Source organism: Staurois parvus, unplaced genomic scaffold, assembly GCF_062004578.1.
Source record: "Staurois parvus isolate SC_StPar_1 unplaced genomic scaffold, SC_StPar_1.0 ptg000274l, whole genome shotgun sequence".
NCBI lineage: Eukaryota > Metazoa > Chordata > Amphibia > Anura > Ranidae > Staurois > Staurois parvus.
This window is the reverse complement of record NW_028318070.1, coordinates 1,168,232-1,193,520: the sequence shown is the minus strand read 5'-3', so window position 1 is coordinate 1,193,520 and position 25,289 is coordinate 1,168,232. Positions and strand designations below refer to the sequence as shown.

At 41.4% G+C, this 25,289-nt stretch overlaps 1 protein-coding gene and 1 long non-coding RNA gene across 2 annotated transcripts in view; one reads left to right on the top strand and one right to left on the bottom strand.

The window, feature by feature from the left end:
- Positions 1-7,130, top strand: part of LOC149459109 (uncharacterized) — a 12,194-nt gene extending 5,064 nt beyond the window's left edge. Inside the window, exons 3-4 of the long non-coding RNA XR_016313346.1 lie at positions 787-862; positions 4,820-7,130. This is a non-coding gene — a long non-coding RNA (uncharacterized LOC149459109). The remainder of the gene's footprint in view (positions 1-786; positions 863-4,819) is intronic.
- Positions 522-25,289, bottom strand: LOC149459108 (potassium-transporting ATPase alpha chain 2). The gene is made up of 23 exons (XM_089681641.1): positions 25,047-25,289; positions 23,543-23,704; positions 21,254-21,313; positions 20,057-20,260; positions 19,804-19,917; positions 19,063-19,197; positions 18,355-18,472; positions 17,381-17,649; positions 14,259-14,457; positions 13,915-14,024; positions 12,051-12,185; positions 11,774-11,966; positions 11,331-11,506; positions 11,104-11,240; positions 10,728-10,878; positions 7,942-8,110; positions 7,239-7,393; positions 6,642-6,765; positions 6,193-6,338; positions 5,228-5,361; positions 4,283-4,384; positions 1,644-1,735; positions 522-787 (listed from the first exon to the last, which is right to left on the bottom strand). Exons 1-23 carry the CDS (start codon positions 25,056-25,058, stop codon positions 759-761), a joined length of 3,126 nt encoding a protein of 1,041 aa, XP_089537767.1. The 5' UTR covers positions 25,059-25,289; the 3' UTR covers positions 522-758.

Below are 25,289 nucleotides of genomic sequence, written 5' to 3'. Positions count from 1 at the left end.
TTCTCCCATAAAAGTGTGCCTTTCCCCCTTGTACTCACATATCAAAAATGCTGTTTCCACCTGCAATGAAGGCAGTTCCTCCTTCCTCTCTCATGACGAGACTGATGTGAGGTCTCAGTGGGCTCTCTTCTTCCCCCCTGCAGGAGGGAGGACAAAGCTGGTCCCTCAGTGGGTAAATGTCCCAAGAATATGATTTCTTCTTGGTACACAGACCGTTCTTTTTCATGCATAAGGGCAGCTATTCTGCGCTAAGGGAGAACCTGAGGTAGAGGTGCATCTAGTTGAAGGGGCAAGGCAGTTTTCACTGGTGGGGGCTGAAACAATTGCTATTGTTACAAACAGTTCCTCAGTGACAGCAGCATTCCTACAATCACATATTTCTTACAGTACACTGTGGCCACAGAGTCCAAGTATGTAAATATGGCCCTGGGGTAAAATGTGATAAGACACTAAAAATCTTGGCTTGCTTTGCTTCCATGGATGAAGGACCTATACGTATATTTAAAAGATGTAGTGCTATATTCTTTAAAAATACTTTATTTGCATCATATTTACAAAAGTAGCTGTACACAAAACCTACATTGACAGTACAGAACTGAGAAATGTACTTTATAATTTCTTTTTACATTTTTCCTTTTATACATTACATTTACATTATTTATTCATCCCAATTTGTTCAACAAACAGGATAATATTTATATATATATATATATAATAGCATTGAAATATTGCTTTGGTACAACACGGTCCAACGAACCTTAATAATACATGTTCTTGTCCCACCAGCCTGGAGAAGAGAGAAGTACAATTAATAGATATAAGAGACAAAGCTGCCACACTGTAAAGGAATTCTGCTAATGAGGTAGAAATTGGTACTCATACAATTTTTTTCTATTGCAGACTTGACAGTTTGGGGAAATTTGCATTTTATGTCCTGAACATTTTTAATTAGCTAATAAAGACTGATCCAATGCTTTATCACTTGTACCTACAGGTAAGCTTTTAATAAGGGTTACCTCTAAGTACAGCAAACATCTCCTAAAGGTGCACCATACAGGAGATATTCACAGTTGCAGCAGCCGATGATGGCACTGCCTCATGCGCAGTGTACTCTGTCTGCAGAGCTTCATGCCATCATCACAGCCCAGTCATTCGTACAGACCAGCAAGGTAGACTGGGTAAAGATGGAAGCACCTACAGCAGTGGCAGTGAGCTGCTGGAGGGCTTTGGTAAGAGGTAAGTCTGTTACAATGTGCTAGTATTCAGCAAATACCAGCATATTTTGACACTAACCTGTGGGGGTTAGACTTTGCCACCACTTTAAATGCTCTTCAGGGAGAATAGTAATGTTTATAGAATTTTGATTATTTTCATAATCCAATCTACTATGACAAAATTTTATTTTTTCAAAAGACAGACATTCTATATAAAAGAGGTGTTGCAATGCATTCCCAAGTTAGAAATAAGAAACCTTCCTCTCAAAACAAGTTGTGTTTACCTTACAGTCACCCAACAGGAAAAGTTATTTAAACAGCTAAGCACACAGGTTAAACCGTCCATTTCAAGACATGCTGGTAGTATTAAGAGGAGATCTGCCCACAGGGTAGAGTCTGAACTGTGCAAAGCATTCGTAGCATACTTACTGCCAGGATAGCGCCGGATCAGCAATTTGCGGATTTCATCGTAAACAAAGATCAGGATGACGAATGGTATGGCCACAAACCAGTACTGTGCTCTGGACACAAGAGAGAGCAGATTGTAAGACATTATTACACAGTATACAATTCATGACAAGTTTTCTAGATTCAGATTAGTCAAGATAACTATTTCATGATATGGAGTTTTTAACGGCTGTGCCTCTAAGCAGATGCCCTCTTTAATAATACTCATTATAAAATTAACATTAAAATGAAAAGTTCTCATGCTAGGCTCGGGGTAAAATACTCTATAGCAAAAATCAGTGTTTGTTACTGAAAACAGGTAGCAGCTGTGGCATTCCTTTTGGAATATCTCCTCAGACAAAAAACATGGGGGGAACTCAATAAAGGTGCTGCGCTACTAATTGCTCTTGGGAATGTGTTGTGTCTAATTTAAAAAACATCTGCAACAGTTTTAGTCCTGCCAGTGACTTGTACACCAAATTCAGAATAAACTACTAACAGTTTGTATCTTATGAAAGTTATTATGATATAGAGCAGACAGTACAGAAGCAAACAGAGGGCCCTGCACGTTAGAGCTTACAATCTAGGTGATCCTTGAAAGCCCTTTTATGTCATTTGACTCTCCCTTTTAAACGTAGAGGGAGCAGGATATAGTCAGACAGATTGGGTAGGGTACAGTCACAGAGACTGAAGGAGAGCAGATTCTGTGCAGTGTTGAGGATGAAATCCAGACTGAAGAGGATCAAGAATGTTATTCTAGGTGAGGTGGTAGCTTAAATCGGTTATAGACCAGATGTTCAAGGCGTTTGGAGGTAAAGGGGAGCAAGGAGATGGGTCATACGTTAAGATTGGTGGGAGCCAATGAGGGATTTTTAATTATAGAGGCGATTAGTGCATATTTTAGAGAGTTAGGGAAGATGCCAGAGGAAAGGGAGAGATTGAAGATGTGAGGTAGAGCAGCCTTTTTCAACCAGGGTGCCTTCTGGGTTCTTCAGGAGTCCCTTGAGAAGATTTCCCCACAATTGTGTACAGGCCAGTGGGTGGATCAAGCCTGCTTTTTTTTTTTGTTACACAAAGCTTCAGGTTTTCATTCTGCAGGCCAGCCTCCAGTGTCCAAACAACCACTGATATTATTGGTTGATAATGAGGACATTGGCACTTGCACATCATCCTTGTCTGATTCCCTCCCCCCAGCACTGGGGTCAGCTGCATAGATAAGATAAAATAAGGAAGAAGGAATGCTAGAGTACCAGTGTGCAAAAATGTATTTGCTTTGAAAGAATAAATCACCTCTAATGTTGGTTGAACTACTTGGATGGATGCTGCTGCAATATGTTAACTATTAATTTAGGTTTTTACATTTTAGAGGGGAGGGGTGCCTCAGGATGGTCAAGGGTGCCTTGACTGGCTCTAGCCTACTCTCTCAACCTTTTTTCCAGAGGGTGACTGTAGTGATTATGTGGGCATTACAAAAAATGTTTTGCAACCTCACCTATGGGGCAGGGTATAAGGGGGGAGTATGGAGTGTTAAGTAGAGGAAATATCTGTACAGTGGAGATCTCATCACAAATTATGTCAATCTTTTTTAGGTGATTGGCGATCTCCTGAACAGTTAGTGAGTGAAGGGTGAAGTAGAGGGTTAAAGGTAGAGAAGAGTTGACAGACTGGAGGAGAGGTTGCTAATTAGAGTGATAAAATGGGTCTGCTTGGCAATGTGGAGACAGTCTTTCTGAGCCTTAGTCTTATGCCACAGGCACTCAAGAACATGGCTACATTTTTTTTTTTTACTTGTGGTGTCGTCTGTTTGCCAAGGTTGTAGCAGTCAGGGCCTGACTCTGTGTGTAGTGAGGGGTGTGTCCAGAGAGGATGACCGTGAACTGTTTTAAACAGACTTTGCTAGGTTGAGGCAGGACAGGGGTGGGATTTTGTGGTCATTAGTAAAATGTAGAGGAGAAGGGTTAACGTGGCAAAGGTTTCTATGGGTAACTGTTAGGTGGTTGTAGGGAGGAGGTGGAAGACGGTTTTTCTGTGATTTCTACCTCTTTAGTTTCAGTCTCTCACAAAGGATTGATGGAGAAGTTGCACGGAGTAAATAGGTAGGAGAACACAAGGTCAAGGGCCGTTGCCATCAGAGTGCATAGAAGCATATATTCCTTGCTTCAGGTCAAAATAGGAAGCTGGACTGAGAATACTAATAGTCCTGCTACTTTTAAACTTAACAGGGATTTTGAAGTCACTGAGCGATTGTGGAATTTCAGAGTGAAATAAAACCATGAGAGAGGGAAGTGGAAGCACAGTCAGATTCATGAAGCCAGCTTCCAGTAACTGCAAGTAGATTAAAGGGGTTAGCAATAAAAAGGTCATGGACAGAGGTGAGTTTATTACAGACAGTGCTGGCATTCCAAAGGGCTCATGACAAGGGGAGACTGGTTTTGGGAAGAAGAGGAATAGAAACTAAATTGTGTGGATTGTGGCTGCTACCAGATAGCTAATTAAAACCAACTTTCTTTTGAAGAAAGATTTTGCAGACATGTCTCACATGACAGTCATATGAATTTGCCACTTCCATCAAGGTGCACTTGCAGAGATCTAACAAGAAAGGGCTCAAAATATCATCTCACCTCAGAGGGACAAACTTCAAGCCATATGCCATCCCAGGGCAGTAGGACAGGAACAATGCTATGATGATTTGTGACAATAGGCCCAGCAGTAGAAATTTGTTGCTGCAGTAGTAGAAAAAAAAATTGATCATTAAGAGGTGTTCACCCAGATTACAGATGTTGCACTCAAATACATAGACAAAGTGTTAGCACACTAAAAATTGGGCAGACTTGATGGACCACTGGCTCTATTTTGTTGTTTTCTTTTAAACATTTTTGTTATAGAGAGTATAAATCTATGTTTATTCCAAGCATGTTTGAATCCACTGACTGACTCACTACCTCTGCTGGAAGTCTATGCCAAGCATCAACTATTCAGTCAGCAAAATAATACTTTCCAAGATTAATTTTGAACATTCCACCTGCTAGGTTTAGGACATATTCCATATTCTTCATGTTGGCTTTATATTGAAAATACTGCCCTCCTGCACATTATTTCCACCCTTAATGTATTTAAAGGTTTCACTCAATATCTCCCATTTCCCTTCTTTCTTCCAGACTGTACAGATGAAGTTCCTGAAATCTCTCCTGATCTGTTTTATCCCCCAGACCGCTCAACATTTGTGTTGCCTGTCTCTGAAAGTGTTCTATCTTGATATATTTTTGGAAGGGAGGTCTCTGGAACCAAACACAGTATCTAAGTGGGTTCTACATAGGATAATCAGGACCTCCTCGTGGGGATCCCTCTACTGATACACCCTAGAATTCTATTCACTTTTCCCACTGCTTGGTCACACTGCTAATTTTGCAATCGTTTGCCCAAATCTTTATCTGTAAGTGATATATAGAGCTCCATACAGCCATAGCTCATTCGTCTGAGACTGTCATATGACTGTGAAGACTAGTCTGTTTTTAATAGTGACAACAATGCTCACTCTTTATCATTTTATTTGACCTTGGACTTACCCAAAAAAGCCCTGCTGGAAGAGAGAGTTTCTTCGGGTCTTTCTGATGATAAGATCTGCCAGTTGCACTGCAACAATGGTCACAAAGAAAGCTGTATATCCTGTCCACTCCATGTATTGGCGCTGGAAGAAAGTCTGCAATAATATGAAACACACATGGTCAGAGGAAAGGTGGAAGAAGGTCTGCAATGATACAGGAAATGCATAATGGCAAAGCTCTTAGGCCGACCATAGACGGTTCAGATCTCGGCCAGTTCATCAGGAACTGGCTGAGTTTCAAATCATGTATTGGCAGGCTGACTTTCCAAGTTTATTGTTCAATCAACTTGGGGTACAACCAACCTCCCAGATTTTACCTACAATTACCGCTAGCAACGGTATAGCCACTAGCAATAACCACTGTCTTTTCCCGGTGGAGAAAGCTTCCCCTGCCAAGACAAAAAAAATGGCTTGGTGGGAGGAATTTCCCTGCTAAAATGGTTGCAGAAAAGAAAATCAGCTCTGTGTATGGCCTGCCAAAGTTGTGTATGCTGTCCTTTGACATATATATATAGCTGGTGTGTGCTGCAGAGAGTTGTATGGTGATAGAAACCTTGGTTTCATACAGTAGCTGCTATTCAACATGTCACGATTTTACACATATATATGAGCTTCCTAGAACAAAGTATAAACACTGTTCCTCTTTTTAAATCCTAAGCATGGAGATATGTTGTATTCACTATGCATCAGCTATTGTATCTGGTGAAAAAGAAATTCAGAACTCAGTAACCCCCCTGATTGTCAGATTATTATTGATACAGGTCAGTAAGTTCATAGACGGCTAGGAGCTTAGGATCTGCTAAGTGATGGATGGAAAGAGGCTGAACTTGTCCACAAATTCCGGGATCAGTCTGGTAGCCTTGCCATTGCGGTTTTTTTTCTGCATATGTTTTACACATCCTAAGAAACTCCTCTGTGATAACTTACCCATTCTTGTCCATAGCTGTCTTGTAATTCCTGAATAGCTGGATCTTCCCACTTAACACGTATTCCAAGAATTGTGTATGGCAGAAAGCCCTGTTCAGCAAAGACTGTGAAATAAGTCAGAAAACCTCCAACAGACTGGATCATCCCTGTAAATAAAATCAAGGCGTAAGAGCATGGTACAAAGAAGAGGAAACTGCACTTATATTTCCAGTATTTTCTACTTGAGAGGATAGGGCTTATTTCTACAAAACTGTCATAAATAAAACTAGTGCATGAGCCAGCAGCAGCCAAATTGCCAGTTTGAATTGTAATGGCACAGACTAGAAAAAAACCAGGAACAGTCCGACATTGTTCCAGACTATGCCAATGTTTCCTGTTTCGGCTAGCTGAGCTCTGGTGACACTGCCTGCTTTATTCTGTATTGCAGGTAGGCATATAGATATACATACCAATCTGAAAATAGGCGTATAGAGCCAGCTCCTTATTCACCAATCTGTCCACATTCTTCCTACGTGGCTTTCTGTTCATAATGTCCCTCTCTGCTTTCTCATAGGCAAATGAAATAGATGGAATCTGTGGAAGTATGAAAGGTTTAGATGTCAATATATATATTTATATTATTTGCTTGTACTTTAAGGCCAATGATATAGCGGTAGCCACAAAAAATATAAATCCACTTTGTGTGCGCCAAAATGCCTTACAAACCCAAATGTTACAATATAAGCACAGCAGTGACATCAACACTTTGCTGTACACAGTGAGTGGCCATAATTACAGGAATCTCCTGCACAAAGGAAAGGTGTCATGCTGCAACTGGAAGAAAAACAGAGATTCAAAGAAGAATCCGCATGACTCTTGTATTTAGACAGTATTACGTAGGGCAAGGCATGAGTTGGTGCATGGCTAGAAAATGACATACAGTATACTTTAGGGGATACTTCAACTTCCATGGGCTGTAATGTTACAAGTGAATTGAATAGAAAGCAATACTTCAGTCCAAATGCAACGTCTGCATCATCTCTTATGGTATTGAGGTTTATACTTACAATGTCTGTCCCCAGGTCAATGAACAGGATGGTGATGGTGCCGATAGGCAGCGGAACGTTGGCAACAATGTATATCAGAAATGGGCACAGCTCAGCAATATTCTTGGTCAAGGTGTAACCAATCGACTTTTTTATGTTGTCAAAGATGATACGCCCTGTAAAATGAAAAAACAAAAACATTGTTGAGACACTTCCTGAGACAAGAAGGAAAGAAGCTCTTTACTAGTAACAGGCTGACAAACTATTGCCCCGTGGTTTGCAGCTCTATGTTTTGTATTCATTGTTCAGAGAATGGTGAAGTAGCAAACCATATCCCCACTGATGAGATTAAGATGTGTACAACCTACCTGAGAGTATTTTAATGTAAAGCTAGCCATACATGCATAGATTTTTCTTATTTAACCCTTGAACTGATATGAGATAGGTTCCTTCATACATGCCAAACAGTGTAATGAAAGGGAATCTCCCCTGCCAGCTGCTGTATTCAAACTGCTGGCACCTGTGGCTGTCTGAATACCCAAACATCTGACTAGCTACAGTCACTGTTTGGCCGACATCTTTTGACCTGGCTCCTTCAATTTTCCAGCCAAAGTTTGGTGAGCTACATGGTACCAACAGCTCGAATATCAACTGAAATTCAATCCATGAATGGCCAGTTTAACATTTGGTCCATGGGGAATTTCTAGCTCATATGTCTTCTCACCTTCTTCCACGCCAGTAACAATGGAGGCAAAATTATCATCCAATAAGATCATGTCTGCAGCATTTTTGGCAGCATCCGAGCCAGCAATTCCCATAGCAATGCCAATATCTGCCTTCTTCAGAGCTGGAGAATCATTCACACCATCACCAGTCACAGCAACGACACAGTTCTGGAACACAAAATATTCCATTAGATTGCAGTAGTACTATGGATAGTGAGGTCCCTGCCACGTGTGTGGACTTTATTACAATAAAGCTTTCAAAGTGGAAGGTACAAAAAATCATAGTGTGTCTAGCTCCAGCAGAACACAGTACATGCGGTGAATGGAGGCCATAGCATGAAGAAGGAAGAGACTAACTACCCCTAGCATCCATTACTGACCGAGTGAGGTAGGGACTACATTATTAAAGGCAAACAAACAGACAATGCATGTGTAACAGGATACCCCACGTTTAAATCTAATATTTCAAATATTAACCAACTAAGAGTCAATTCCAAACATTGCAGGTTTTACAGTACTTCATAATCAGGTGTTCCTGGAAAAGAGTTTTTACTTGCAAAGTCATTACTGGTGTCTGTAAGATGTCAGAAGTCCATGAATCTATCTTCAGAGGGGAAGGCAGGAACATTCACCAGTCCTTCTTACCTCCCTTTGAATCAAGTTCCGCAGAGGGGAATTGTGATGGAGTCGTTGTTAAAGAAATTAGAATGACCATGAAATACACAGGTGCCACTATCAGCTGGGTTGAGGACTGTAGGCCCATAGTGCCATTGAACAAGATTGGAGAACCTTCCAATGCATTCTCCTCGGCTAGTGCCATACCTATAGAACTGTTTGGGTTGGTTGTGTATGTATCCCAACACTATCTTGCTGTCTTTGTAAAAGTCTACTTCAAAGTTATTTAAGCTAAGCAATTTAAATGGCTAACACGGTTGCACAGAATTTAAGCCTTGGAATGGTATGTGCTGTTTTGGGGTCAGCTTGGCCTTACCAAGCACAAAATCCACCCTTACTTTGTCTCTTGGATATATAAGTTTGAGGTAGCAGCTATTCTTTCAATGGAAGCAGCAGAGAAAACTCTTCTGATGGCATTTGATAGGGATGCAGAAATGTAAACGCGTGGTGTCTGAAATTGTTCTAGTGCTTTCAGGGACTCCTTTCTTGATTCCCTTTGTTGTTTCTCTCTAGGGAATGGGGTATCCCAATCTGTGTGTTCAGATGTAAGCCATCATAGAAGTATCTTACCCTGAATGGTAAAGGGTGCTATGAAACCCAGAGGATCATAGATGCTGTTCACAGCAGACAAAACTCCTGATTTTATTAAGGGTAGGGGCGGACTGACCATTTGGAAACTTGGGCACTGCCCGAGGGCCCGGGGTCAGTAGGGGGCCCCATGAGATGCCCCTGGTACCTTTTTCATAGGCTTTTTTGAGTTTGGGCAAGGACACATGATCCCCTATTGCGCGGGGGCCCTAGGAGTTGTCAGTCCGCCCCTGATTAAGGGCATGTCACATGTTGAAACTTGAAATGTGACCATGTATTTTTTGACATCCCAAAGCAATCTGGGGCTATGTTGCGTAAGGGGAACATCCTTTCCTAGATCGAATCCAGTTACACTAACAGCATAGTCATCACAGGGAAAGGCTTTCAATACCTTCACACTGTTAGAGACAATTTTGTGAAGCCTGAGGTTGGCTATATCAAGCATATCCTGAGTTCTCTTGAGAAGGTCAATCGCTTCTCCTTCTTCTGTAGGCAAAGTTTTGAGTCCGTCATCTACGTAGAAATTATTTTCCACAAATTCACATGCATCAGATCTGAGTTCTTTTCACTTTCTTTGGCTGTCCTCAGTCCATAAATTGTTACAGCAGGAGAAGGGCTCTTACCAAAAACATGTACTCTCATTCATTACTCTATGACTTCATTGCTGACATCATTGTTGTGATACCATTGGAACCTGAGGAAGTTTTTGTTATCTCAAACAATGACACTGTGGAGCATTTGCTGAATGTTGGCCATAACAGCAACTGGTTCTTGTCTGATGCAAAGGAAAACTGTAAAGTTGTTCAGATTAGGCCCAATGAGGGCAATACCTTCATATCGAGCCCCCACCATGTTTTTGCTCCACGCACCCAGAATTGGCATAGCAGGTGCTGCACGGTAGAGGGGAAGAAGCTGAGCAAATATCCACCCACTCTCCCTCCTTTCTTCTTGATGACCCAAAATGCTGTGTAAAACATCACTTTCAGGCCCCACCTTTCACTTTGTACTGCATTAGATTCAGCTGAGACATCAGGGATCTTTCAGCAATTATTCTAGCGTCAGAGCTGCTGGGTGACTCTAAACTGATGACCTACAAGCATGAACGCTGTTCAAAGGTGAGCCGGCACATATGGCAAGATCTCTATGTATTGGGGTGCTCGCCCAGTCGTAGCTGTGATATGCGAGACAGAAGAAATCCGAATGCCATACTCCCGATAATAGATCCAAAGACACCTTTATTTGATCAATCCAAAGAATACTCAGATGTTCAAGCAGGGGAGGGTAGAGGCTAACGCTTTTCACACTAAAACTGTGCTATCTACACATTTTGTATTCCAATATTGGTGAGTGCTGCGGTTTGCTTGTTTAGGTTCATGGGTGTGCACTAAGAGCAATGTTTATATTTTACTTAACAATTACTTGAAAAAAACAGGGGGCAAGTCAGGGCAAAGATTGCAAGAAAAATGGAAATGATGCTTCTACATAAATTCCACTGAGACCTGCAGAAATGAGCCACACTGACCTGCCTCTGACATCCTTCCACTATAATGAGCTTCTGCTGCGGTGATGTCCGAGCAAACACAATCTCTGAGTGATTGGTCAGGATTTCATCCAGGTCTTCGGAATCCATTTCCTTCAGATCTGTGCCATTCACCACGGCTGCTTTTGCATCACTGTAGGAAAGGAAATGAGAAAGTCTTTACTCTAATATTTGTTAGTGGCAAAACTATTATCAAACTTTATATCTGTGCCAAGATATTACATATAAATTATATAGATATACACACACATATACGGGTCTGCTTCTACAGCAACAGCCACTGTTATTAGCAGGATTTTGTAGACACAGTATAAGATCTTCACAAACATCCACCTGTAACAGCAGATTGTCCTCTTACCGTGGGTTAACTTCTTCAAGAGGAATGTTAAGTCGGTTGGCAATATCATCCACAGTTTCACTTCCAGCTGAGATGATACCAACGCTTTTAGCTATAGCTTTTGCTGTGATTGGGTGGTCACCAGTTACCATTATAACCTAAATGAAATGGAAAGTACAATCAGTCGTCCAAAAAATCTTAAAGTTTTCTGTACAATAAATTGTGTCTTGATTTAAGACAGTGCAGACCTTGATCCCAGCACTCCGGCACTTGGAAACAGCATCTGGCACTGTAGAACGAGGTGGATCAATCATAGAGAGGAGTCCAACAAAGCAGAGATCTGTGGTTGGAAAGTTCATGGATTCCGTGTCAAATTCATAGGATGGGGGGTATTTATCTTCTGGGAGATAAAGATGGCAGAAACCTGGAAGTATAAAACAGCAGAGAGATGAGCTGCAGCTGAATGGCTATGTACAGGGAAAAGAAGAGTTATATAATGAGATAACAAGTGACTTACAAAGTGCAACAAATTCATATTTATCTTTTACTGATCTATGAGTGACTGCACCCTACAGATCATTTATACAATTGCTTGTTTTTTTTTTTCTAATCAGCCCAATAATTCCAATTACACAGCAACAAGTAAATCTATACTACAAGTCATCTAGTATAAGCTGCAAATTGTTCTCACCCAAGACTCTCTCTCCGAGACCTCCGAGCTCCATGTAAGCTGTCTGGAAGGAATCTTTCATGGTTTCATCCAATGGGAGCTCCTTACCACCAATCATAATGGTGGAACATCGGTCTAAGATTCTTTCTGGAGCACCTTTCATGACCAGCAGAAGCCTCTTATCATTGGGATCATCCGTCTCATGTACAGAAAGCTGTAAACACAACCACATACCGTTTACTTCATGTGATCATAGACCTACTTGTGGAGACAGTAGAATCACTTCAACTCCATATACCTGAAACTTGTTGGTGGAATTGAAAGGAATCTCAGACAACTTCCTGTTATCATTTCGAATCTTCATCACATCTCCTGTTAAGACCTCAGAGAATTTCAGGAGGGCTGTTTCTGAAGCATCTCCCACCACAATTTTCTGCAGAAAAAAAGGATCAGATTATTTCTTTGGATTCAAATTTGTTATGTGGAGCTTTCCGCACAGCTTTTAGATTATCCTCCCAATGAGGTCTTCACTCCAGCATCCACATATTCCCCACTATGTGGTGCAGCTACCCCCCTAAACACACAAAAATAGTGAATTATGGTGATGTAAAGACATCCCCTTCACACTAATAATCCCCCGCCTTATTATTTTTTTTTTTAGAACACCATCTTGGCAGCTGAAAAATACTTTAAGCCCAGCTTCACACCGGTTTTACTTGTCATGCGACTTGACAGATCAAAGTTGCATGACAAGTCGCACCCTATTGTCGGCTATGGAACTGTTCAAATCACTGCAACTCTGATTTGCAACGACTTTGAACCCCTGTTCACAGCAATGTGGTTTGTCATGAGATCTGACAGTTCAAAGTCGAACCCTATTTGTGCCTATGGTACCATTCAAATAGGTGCCACTCTGACTTTCACTGATTTTGAAAAAGGTTCCTACACTATTTTTTGCGATTTCACCTGCGACTTGCATTGACATCTGTGCATGAAGTTGCAAAGATGCCGGCAAGCCGCATATGAAGTTGCATTGATCGCCAGCTTTGAAATTGTGCTGAAGTAGCACGATATCAAAGCCGCATTCGGTGTGAGCTAAGTGTTACTCCAGCCAGTACTGAAAACCATTCAGGCAAGCGCCTGCACTTCTAAGTGCCTCCCTTAACCCCTTGATGCCGACGTAACACAAATATGCGGCCTCACGGACCTGGGCTTTTTTCCGTGGGGCCGCATATTTGCGTACCTGTCTTTGTGCTGGGAGCGCGCCGCTCGGCGCGCTCCCAGCACCAAGACCGTGGTGTCACTGAGAGCCCCGGGTCCCGTTCTAATGATTGGTACCCGGGACTCCCGATTCCGGGTCACGTGATCGCTGTGATAGCCTCTGATTGGCTATCACAGTGATCAATCACTGTGCAGCCCGGCCCCCTTGTTTTCTCTCTCTCTATGAATGGAGAAGAGAGATACATTGTATCTCTCGAACTCCTGACATAGAGAGATAACAAAAAAGTGTGTAAAAAAAAAAAAGATAAATAAATATTAAAAAATAAAAGAAAAAATAAAGAAAAATACCCAGATCAAGGTTTGATCTAGTTCAGTACCAGGGTTAGTGTTTGGGTCAGGGTCAAAGGTCTGGATTTAAAAAAAAAATTGGTATCAGTGTCAGTTAGTGTTAATGTCAATGTCAGTGTCAGTGTGTTTTATGTAAAAAAAAAAAAAAAAGACAAAAACAAAATGCGCACTGTTGTTTCTGGACTGTACTACGGGTACAAACAACAAATAACATACACATATATGGCATCGCTGCGATCGTCAAGAACTGGAGAATGTATTTTGGGTTGTTCTTTGGTGGTAGGTTATGGTCGTAACAAGAAACACACAGTTAAATTAAAAAAAATGATTTTTTTTACTATTTTGGCCCAGTTTTCCTTTAATAATAAAAAAAAAATTAGGAGCTATCCATTACCATTTACCACCAAAGGAAAGCCCAATTTGTCCTGAAAAAAACAAGGTATAATCCACCTGGATGTACAAAGTAGTTGTGACGATATGTACGGTTTTACTAACACGTCAACGTTGCAGAATTGTGCTTAGGCATTTAGATTTGTTTTACCCTTAGGCGTGAAGGGGTTAAGATTAGAGAGAACAGTGAACGCCATATATACCTTCATAATGGGTACATCGTCTTGTCCAGCCCTGAACTCAGCCCGGTTACAAAGACTGACGATCCTACATAATGCTTTCCAGGTTTCGGATGTCTGTTCAAATGAATGATCTATATATACAAAAAGACCATATTATTATTTATACAATTGATATAATGATATATGAAATGAGAATTATTTCGATTCACTAGTTGCGGGGATCATTTAGTGCTGTATATTTTTATTTATTAAAGACCATATTGGTCCTGTATGTGGCAACTGTCATCTTTTCTAAGACAGATTACAAAAGGAAGGCAAAAATAATAAAACAAAAATGTGTTATTGGAAATGGAATTCACACATACGTGTTTGGGTTTCACTCGTGTCAGCTGAATGGATGTGGTCGTCAAACCAGAGGTGAGCTACAGTCATTCTGTTCTGTGTCAGGGTTCCTGTTTTATCAGAGCAGATGATAGAAGTGGAGCCCAGAGTCTCTACAGCTTCAAGATTCTTCACCAGACAATTCTTCTTTGCCATGCGCTTTGCTGTCAGAGACAGCGTTACCTGAGAGACAAAGCGTATTTCTTATATCTCTGCCCAGAATGAAGCTCTGAAGTCTAAAATGTAATATCATCAGTTAAAAATAATTGCACAACTTTAGGGGAAATCTATTATTTAGGCTCTATTCACTCTAGTGCGATTTCAGATGAGACTCGAGTCGCACAAAATCACATGATAATGGAAATCACATGGTTTTTAATGGTGCCCGTTCACATCTATGCAACTTGGCATGTACAGTTGTGACCAAAATTATTCAACCCCCACTGAAATTGAGTGTTTTGGCCAGTTTGACATTGCTTTTGATCATTCAGTCATCTTGCTTACATTTACATTAAAGAGGCACTTGTAGGTCAGACAAATATAACATAACAGTTATAATGAAATAACCACAAATGTCTTTTCTGTGCTCACAGCATTATCAGTTTTATTCAACCCCCAAGTGACATTCAATCTTAGTACTTAGTACAGCATCCTTTTACAGTTATAACAGCTTTTAAACGTGAAGCATAGCTTGACACAAGTGTCTTGCAGCGATCTACGGGTATCTTCGCCCATTCTTCATGGGCAAAGGCCTCCAGTTCAGTCACATTCTTAGGCTTGCGCACTGCAACTGCTTTCTTTAAGTCCCACCAGAGGTTCTCAATCGGATTTAAGTCTGGTGACTGCGATGGCCACTCCAAAATGTTCCAGCCTTTCCTCTGCAACCATGCTCTAGTGGACTTGGAGGTATGCTTGGGATCATTGTCCTGTTGAAAGGTCCAACGTCTCCCAAGCCTCAGGTGTGTGACGGACTGCATCACGTTTCCATCCAATATCTCCTGGTACTGAAGAGAATTCATGGTACCTTGCACACGCTGAAGCTTCCCTGTACCTGCAGAAGCAAAACAGCCCCAAAGCATGATTGACCCTCCACCATGCTTCACAGTAGGCAAGGTGTTCTTTTCATCATAGGCCTTGTTCTTCCTCCTCCAAACATAGCGTTGATCCATGGGCCCAAACAGTTCTAATTTTGTTTCATCAGTCCACAGAACACTATCCCACAACTTTTGTGGTTTGTCCACATGGCTTTTGGCATACTGCAGTCGACTCTTCTTATTCTTTGGAGACAGCAAGGGGGTACGCCTGGGAGTTCTGGCACGGAGGCCTTCATTACGCAGTGTGCGTCTTATTGTCTGGGCTGAAACTTCTGTACCCACATCTGACAAATCTTTTCTCAGTTCCTCAGCAGTCACACGGGGACTTCTCTCCACTCTACGCTTCAGGTAGCGCACAGCAGTCGAAGTCAGCATCTTCTTTCTGCCACGACCAGGTAGCGTTTCAACAGTGCCCTTTGCCTTGAATTTGCGAATGATGCTTCCTAAGGTGTCTCTTGGTATGTTTAACATCTTTGCAATCTTCTTATAGCCATTGCCCTTCCTGTGAAGAGAAATCACCTCTTCTCTTGTCTTCCTGGACCATTCTCTTGCCTTCACCATGTTTGTAACCACACCAGTAAATGTCTAGAAGGAGCTGAGTATCACAGTCATTTTAAAGCTGCCTAATTGGTGCTTATTATGCTTGATTGCTGCTCGGTGACATCCACAGGTGTTTTCAATACCTGATGGAAAGCACCTGTATGAACCTCTGTTCTTCAGAGTGGTAGTCTTTAAGGGGTTGAATAATTGTGGCAATGAAGAAACCACATAAGAACCATTTACTACTGTATTACATAAACAATTGATGTCATTTTAGTTGCATTTGGGTAGTTACAACGTCCTTGTAGGATTTGATTCTGAATACAATTCCAAATGTACACTATAGTCCCTAAACCCCTTTACAGCATTGGGGGTTGAATAATTTTGGTCACAACTGTAGCAATTTTGGAAAAGGTTCCTGTACTCCATTTCTGCGATTTACAGAGTCATTATGGCCTCATAGAATATGCAAAGCACTTCAAAGTAGCATCCAAGTAACACTACATAATCGCACTGAAAGTTGTATCAATATCAGAACAGTGTGAACCTAGTCTTGGGATCAATGCACTGGAATCCATCATTGTCTGTTCAGTTCATATTAAGAAACATCAATGGCAGATAAAGAACTGATGATTCCCATGACTTGCAGATTTCACTAAGGATTAAACTAGAGCAGGGGTCTCCAAACTAGAGCAGGGGTCTCCAAACTAGAGCAGGGGACTCCAAACTAGAGCAGGGGACTCCAAACTAGAGCAGGGGACTCCAAACTAGAGCAGGGGACTCCAAACTAGAGCAGGGGACTCCAAACTAGAGCAGGGGACTCCAAACTAGAGCAGGGGACTCCAAACTAGAGCAGGGGACTCCAAACTAGAGCAGGGGACTCCAAACTAGAGCAGGGGTCTCCAAACTAGAGCAGGGGACTCCAAACTAGAGCAGGGGACTCCAAACTAGAGCAGGGGACTCCAAACTAGAGCAGGGGACTCCAAACTAGAGCAGGGGACTCCAAACTAGAGCAGGGGACTCCAAACTAGAGCAGGGGACTCCAAACTACAGCCTGTGGGCTAAATCTGGTCCACTACAAGATTTAATTTGGCCCACATCTAGGGTGAGTGGTGTATCCCCAATGTGGGCCTACTGTGCTCTCACACAGGTCTCACTTCAGGTCTTCTAATCCCCTTTCCTGTAACCAGTACAGGTTCCTCACTGTGCTTTCATCATCCCTGGCGATGGTTGCTAGAACCACTGATACCCTAGCAACCAATCACATGCTTGCTTCAGCATTCACAGGTCGATGCAACTTTCAGCAATGCAAGCTACATCATTTCCCGGCTCCTATCCCGTTACTACAGCCACACTTTAGTGAACTGTAAGGGAGAAATTCTGATGGGGACCAAGATGTAAGAGGGGGTGCGGATATATAAACACACATGCACACACACAAATCCCTCCTAGACAGGAGTACGGCTACTTACGGTCACAGTGGCCAGGAGACCCTCAGGCACGTTGGCGACAATGATCCCAGTAAGAAAAATGATGGAATTCAGAATAGAGTATCCCATACACATTGCAATGATGAAGAATATAACACCAACAGACACGGCAAATCCCGCCACAATATGAACAAAGTGTTCAATCTCCACAGCAATGGGGGTTTTCTCATTTCCAACTCCTGATGCCAATGAAGCAATCCGGCCAATAATTGTACGATCTCCAGTATTTATCACAATACCTTTTGCTGTGCCTGAAAAAAAAAAAATACTTTGCAATGATATCTACATACATTACATGGTGGTTATCCATGCATGCAAAATCTGGCCACTGAACACAAAGAGGGGCAATGAGCACTGGCTTATGGGGAAAACAGGGATCAACCATCAGGCTCAATCCCAACTGTCTGCTCCATCTTCAGAAGTGTTTGGCCTGAGGATGCCAGGAAGGGTCTACAAGTCACCAACCCACCAGGAACTGGCCAGGGACACTCTACATATTTAAGACTAGTGCTCAATCCACATAAAATGCCCAGGAAAGGTCTAGATATGCAAGATTGGTGCCCAACCACCAGAAACTGGCCAGGGAAGGGCCTACATATGTAACACTAGTTCCCAATCCACACAAAACTGGCTAGGGAAGGTCTAGATATGTAAGACTGGTGCCCAATCCACTAGCAACTGGCCAGGGAGTGTCTACATATGTAAGATAGTGCCCAATCCACACAAACCCTGCCAGGGAAGGTCTAGATATGAAAGATTAGTGTCAAATCCACCTAAAACACTCCTATTTGTGTAAACATTTTTTTTTTTTTTTTTTACGTAGGGATCTTCAGAATACTGGTGAAATGTCAGCAAGATGCTCGAGATTCTAAAGATTCCTCAATCATTTTCTCCAGACCGATTGGTGTCAGGTCTCTTAACACTGTTTTACATACAGCCTCAGGGCTAGTCATTACCTTCCAGGCAGGTGGTGGAGTAGAAGGCAATGTTCTTAGTCTCTAGAGGATTCTCATGTGTGTATTCAGTAGATCGACTCTGGGGTTCTGACTCCCCTGTCAGGGAGGAATTGTCCACCTGAGACCAAACATGCAGGAGAAATTTACTGACCCGTCCGGTTTGAGTCCACATTGACAAATGAGGTCAGCTATAACATTTTTACTGTTAAACTGAATTTACAAATTCAAAACAAGCATTAAAATCCTTTTAAAACAAGCTCTCATTCACTTCTGAAGCTATAGACATAATAACATTTTCTTTAAAGTCCATAACAGAGACACTAAAATCCCAACTCGATGGTGAGCAGATGGTGGCAGCCTTCTAAGGTAAACACTGGGCAGGAGTTCTGAAGCTATTAGAAACCCACTGAAACCCAATTCTAAGGCCTCATGAAAAGAGTGGCAAGACCCCCTACAGCTTGGATGAGGCGGTTGTTTATGTGGCCGAAGCCACAGCCTCATTTATGCCATACATGGCTCAGCATCCTTATCATTGAGACCTTAGAGTCTCTGCTGTGATATTTGATGACACATTACTTCACAGTATATACAGTTAGAGAGGTCAGGGTGGCTTTTATAAGACTTATGGTTTGTTAAGAATCTAGAAATAATTTAAAGTTCATAATCTGGACACAGATGCATTTGGTTAACGCTTTGGAAGAAAATTACCTTGCAGCCCTGGGCAAAGATAAGCCTAAGGTCCGCTGGTATTCGATCTCCTCCTTTGATGTCCACTAAATCTCCTACTACAAGCTCAGTGGCCGGGATCTCCAGTTTCTCTCCTTCTCGGGTGACACACGCTTGCTGCAAATATTACATACAAATATTAGAATTCACCAAAACACCTTATTGAGAACAGAAGCACAGGAGAACTAATGATAAACACAATTCTACATGATAAAAAGGTCAGCAGAGACTAAAAATGCATAAAATGTTTGTGTTCTAATGGAGCTATAACATGGATAAAAAACAAAAATACAAAAATTAGTTTTTTGCAACTTAAGTTAGTCAGATCATGTAATCTGCATTGAGAAGGCCACAGCAGCAGAAACTTTTATCAGGTTTATGCTGTTACACTGAATAACGGTTGAAACAGCGATCATTCAAGCTGGTGCATTCTGATTGGCTCACAGACCATGAAAACAAGTCTCAGTTGACTACACACAGCACCAGGGGATGGAAGAAGTTGTTTAACTTCCGGGATGTGAATATACTTTTTTCTTTATATTCTATTGCAGGTCTGTAGGTGATTCACCTTTTTGTAAATCCAGTGCACAGTTCACACAGTACAACAACATTCATCCATCAAGACAGCAGCCATATTGTGCATGCTCTATATTACTGCAGAGCAACTTTACCACTCAAATATAAAATAGCTTGTGATTCTCAGGTAGCTGCCATTTTACTCACCTGTGGGATCATCTTATTGAAACTGGCCATGATGTTGGTGCTTTTAGATTCTTGGTAATAGGCAAAACAACCAGTGAGGATGACAACCACAGCCAACACGATGCCCAGGTACAACTGTGGCAAAAGAGAACATTAGTCATAAATTGCACGTCAAATCTTTAAAATTCTATAGGCCAGCAGCAATAAAATGAATAATTATATGTGTAAGTTCTGGCTTACTCTCCTCATAACTGCAATACTGCATGATGCTTACATTGTCTTTGAGTGCCGTGGGATCTTGAGCGACCTGAACCCCATATGCGATCCAGCAGAGAAATGCCCCTGCCCATAGTAAAAGAGAGAAACCTCCAATCATCTGCTTCATAAACTTGATGATTTCAGGAGTTCCCTTTGGAGGAGTGAGTGCGTTGGGACCATCACGAACCAGAACCTCTGCAGCTTTTGCATTAGAAAGACCCTACGAGGACAAACACAGGACTGAGCAACTGTCATTTCCAACATATATCATTTAAAGAAAGCCCTGCTAGGAAATCCAGCATCTATCTGGGTTTATGTAAAGGAACACAGGGACAGTAGAGAACTGCATAAACTGACAAGCCAGTTAGAAAAATATATGCTTCTTAAAGGGCAACTCTAGACACATTCAAAGTTAAAATATAATTGTTGCACCTGCCTGGTGTTTTGTAAACTAAGTCAAACACTTAAACCTGATTCCACTGTGAAATATGACTACAGTTCTGCAGGCCCCATTCCAGGGCCTCATCTGCTATTCTTTGGGCCACAACTAAACGCTGCCACACCGGTGACAAATACTGTCCCATGCCATCCATCAAGCTTTCAGAAAAGGCATTTCCACCACACGTCTCATTACACCCTTTAGCTGTGGTAAATCAGTATGAAAAGTAATTTGATTACACTACCTTAATTGAAAAATGGTTAATGGACTTGATGGCTTTCCCTGTGCATATGTCAAACAACCAGGCGCTAACCCTGATCTATTAAGATAGAGCAGAGAAACAGGCAGGAGCAGCCTAGAACTCTGCATAACCAGTTCTGTTAATGGGGACCGGCTATGTGTCTGCACCTCCCACTCTGAACAGTGTGTACTCAGTGATAGCCATCTGTAGAGCGCTGGCCTACTCCATCCCTCTCTACATAATCCTGTGTCTGATATGAGTGACCAGGCTAAAGAATTCCCAGCACAGTGCCAAGTGCTGATTAACCATCACCATATCCGGTGTGGAGGGAACATTTCAGGTCATGGGGGTTACATATGCTTGATTTTATCTTGAAAGAGGTAGAGTTCAGAGCATCGATGAGGCACGTAGCAGGTACATGTCTCCATAGGGCACAACATGAAGGAACTTGACACATACTGGTATCTAGCCAACTTGTTAACTTTTATGGCGAGTTATGACCCTTGGAGTATAAAAGTTATTCTGCTACTCACTTTGAGAAGACTTGTTCCATGTTTTGTTTCCAGATCTTCAATAGCAAGTTTATGATCATCCTGAAAAACAATAATGCAATAAAATGAGAACTAAATGACAACAACAGGCATCCCTTTTAACAGAAAAACCTGAAATGTTTTGTTGATATTTTGTAGAAAATAAGCAGACTGGAAAGACTGGAAGTCAGTACTCAGCACTGCATCTCAAAAATGGTGTAAAAATTTAATTTGGTGACAGGAAATGTTAATGGAAATTTGTTACCTGCAGAAGGGAATGCAGGCAAGTAGAAGTTCACCAATGAGTTAAAGCACCCTTTCTAAATCTTTTCAACACAAAAGGAACCCTTTAAATATCTTCCCAGTCTCAGGGAACCCTGCTAAAATGACTACATCTACAACACATGATGCATCAGTGTGATGCTCAGTGGGAAGAATGCCCTTACACTTGTGGTCATTGGGAGCAATTCCCCCCTTACAGATAGCTAAATAGATCATTTGTATCAATGGGAACTTATCTGAGAGGCAGAAATTGCTCATCGCTCAATTAACCCCTAGCGACCTCTGGAGGAACCCTGGTTGAGAAACCCCGCGTTAAAATAAGATGTCTGTAATGATTAAACAATTACTACAGTACCAAGCAATACAAAATTCCCTTCTAGATACAGCCATTCTGAAGCTCCCACCACTACTCTGCTGGTCACTCGACAAAGCAGTATGAACATAAGTAAATTCATCATTGTTTCAATCAGATTTATAGTACTGGAATCTTGCACCAAATGCGATAGATTCACATTAATCCACAGCAAAATGGTAAGGAATAAAATCATCTGGGCAATGTATAGTATCTCAGTGACAAAAAGGTAAACAACTGCCAATTCTGCCAATTTCTTCAATATTGAATTTAAAGAAAATACTTCATAGCAGCCACTTTAACAGAGAGAGAATGGAGGCTTTGAATCGTGGGGCCACTTAACGCCCACTAATGTAAACAGGCTGGTTGTGTAAGAGTACCACTCAGACATACCTCATCACTTACTGAAAAGCATAGCTGAAATTGCTGTGCTGAGGTATTGCCTGCATTCAGCCTGAGAGTAGAATGATTTGGTGCCTATGATAGATTGCTTCTTATCACCAAGTTCTTCCATCACCTCATTCTGATAGGAGAATAGAGGACTTTCAATATTTACACAGTGAAGTGTTTGACTACATTTACATTGCTATAGAAGTCGGTGAACAGGTAAAGTAGCCATGTGTGCACTGTAAGACCACATTGGATAAGTTGCACAGGAGGTGTTCACAGATATCAGTGGGGGGCAGCAATGGATTTTAGGAAGGGCACATATTGACTACTTGGCAATTTCTGCTTGTCTGTGCCAGTCATAGAGCACCCATGGACATAGAATGGGTGTTGATCCTTGTGTGTCTTCACAGTTTAGCAGGAACCTTTCCTAGAGCACAAAGCCTGTGACACTGGTTGTGATAAGATCATGAGGAAAGGATCTGCTATTAGATGCAATCACAGCACTGGGAATTATAAAGGGAAATCCTCATTTGACTAATATATGCTTACGTCAAGTAGAAGGCTTTACACCTCCTAGTGCCAAGATATGAGCTGTATACATATGTAACTGATATTAGGATGAGAGATAAAATCATTCTGTATGTTAATTCACACATTTGCTTACACAATGCATATCTTTATTCCCATTGGAAAGCACAAACGCTATGCTGTAATGTTTCCTGTCTTTTCTGCTTTGTATTATACATTAGAAATAGTATTGGTTGATGGCATGTTCTTCTAATATGGAGTAGTACTTATTAAGGATGCTTATAGTTTGCCTCTACTGGATGCCTATGCTATCCCAAGTCCTCTTCCAAGGGTTGATTTACTAAAACTGGAGCACTCAGAATCTGGTGCAGCTGTGCATGGCAGCCAATCAGCTTCTAACTTCAGCTTGTTCAATTAAGCTTTGACAATAAAACCTGGAAACTGATTGGTTTCTAAGCACAGCTGCACCAGATTTTGCACTCTTTTACTAAATAACCCCTATGTATGTCAGAGAACACACACACATCTGGAAGGTAAAGACAGGACCCCGAGAGTTATGTTATGAAACAACCAAACTTGACATCTACCTTCAGTTTTAGTCATCTACAGAAAGTTTTAGCCTTCACACACGCTAAGTGTTTTCTACTAGAATTTAAAAATAAAAACATAATATGTAGTACAAGGGCTTTGAGAATGTAAGCGGATTGTAGCAAATAAAAAAAACCCTCAGAATTCCTCACCAAATCCAGTTCCTGCTTAAGATCATCAACCTTTTTGCCCTTCCCCTTCTTCTTCTTCTTTTTGTTCTTTAAATTGTTGTGATCGTCTTCTGCATTCACCTTTTCTGGTAAGTCTGCATTCTTTGTGTCATTAATCTCCACAGTGTACATATCAGAGTTTTCCTGCAAAATAAAAAGTAGAAGGAAAATGACTGCACTGACAGCGATGTTAGCACATCAATAAAGCGCCACTGGTTGCGGATGAGACAGCTGCTCTGTAGTCCGGACGGGTACTATGGTCTCCACAGACAGGTCAGGTCCTCTGATCACACCAGACAGATCAAAGCACAACCTAGCAATAGTTCCAGATTGTTATACTGGCTTTCTTACACATTCTATTACGTTTACATTTACGTTTACATTATTTACATTTATTACAGGTACTTATAGAACGCCGAAAATGTACGCAGCGCTTTACTTTATTTTATATTGCACATTCACATCAGTCCCTAACCCTCAAGTAGCGTACAATCTAAAGTCCCTAACTCACATTCATACACATACTAGACAGGAGCCAATTACCTACCAGCATGTCTTTGGAGTGTGGCAGGAAACCGGAGTACCCGGAGGAAACCCACACAGGCACAGGGAGAACATGCAAACCCCAAGCAGGTAGTGCTGTGGTTGGGATTCAAACTGACAACCCTAGTACTGGCAGGCAGAAGTGCTAACCAGTTAGCCATTGTGCTGCCCTATACATCTAAATAATAACAAGTCAGGGGGGTTAGGAAATAATCTGCAACAAAAACTAAAGCGTGATTTACTTTAGAATAGCAATATTTTATTTTCAAATATAAACTAAAAAACAAAAACTGTACTGCATGGGCATATTTCTTAATTATTACTGTATCACGGCTGGGAAAAAAAACCCTTTTACTGCCTTTATATATAACACAATCTATGTAGCCTTGCTATACAATGCACAGTTAGTCCACTGAAATCCGCTGCATTACCAGCTAAGGAGAGGCAGTGTGGCCGTGTCCCTGGGTACATTAGAAATAAAACCTGCATTCACAGTATAACAATGATAGTATAAACTGTACCAGTGTTAATACAAGCTAACTAGATGTGCAAAGCTACAACCAGACCGAAATTCTGTAGCTGGGTTACCTATCATCAAAGCTAATAAATCAGCTGACATAATAGTTTGTTGATACCAAACATATATATACAATAATAAAGTGCAGCGCTTAGAAATTAAATCACCTAAATAAATAATAGATGTGCTGCACTGCCTGATGCCTATATTCTGCTAGCTACATCAGTCATAAAAAGAAGATGCGTGCGGGGTTATTTTACACAGATTGAAAACTGATTGTCCCCAAAGACAGAATTTGGAACGTACATGAATACATTTTCTTGGCCTTTAGAGGAGATTTTTCTGAATTGATTGCATTGACAATAACAGAAAGGACATGGTAGAATAACATGAGGCTCTAGTTTTGTAAGTTGGGTTATAACGTACCTTGCTACCCATTCTTTACAGTTATAGGTGGCAGAAATCTGCTGCTCTGGATAAAAAAAAACACAAAGACTGCAGGAGGGAAAAAAAAAGCTAAACCAGTAAAGGGATGTGCCCACAGGATCTTCTGGATGCAAAAGCTTTAGAGGTTGAGGCTGTCCCAACGAGGAGCCAATGTTAGCTGTAGTCTTCTCCACACCTTGACATCTTTAGACAGGACAAGAAAGCTTTCAAAAGCCCTGTGCC

Excerpts from the sequence above, each read along its gene's own strand:
- LOC149459108 (XM_089681641.1), bottom strand. Across the intron at positions 10,879-11,103 it reads CTTGAAGAAGTTAACCCACG|TGATGCAAAAGCAGCCGTGG; the intron begins GTAAGAGGACAA and ends CCTTTCCTACAG. Across the intron at positions 4,385-5,227 it reads TTCCAGCAGGGCTTTTTTGG|CAACAAATTTCTACTGCTGG; the intron begins GTAAGTCCAAGG and ends CTACTACTGCAG.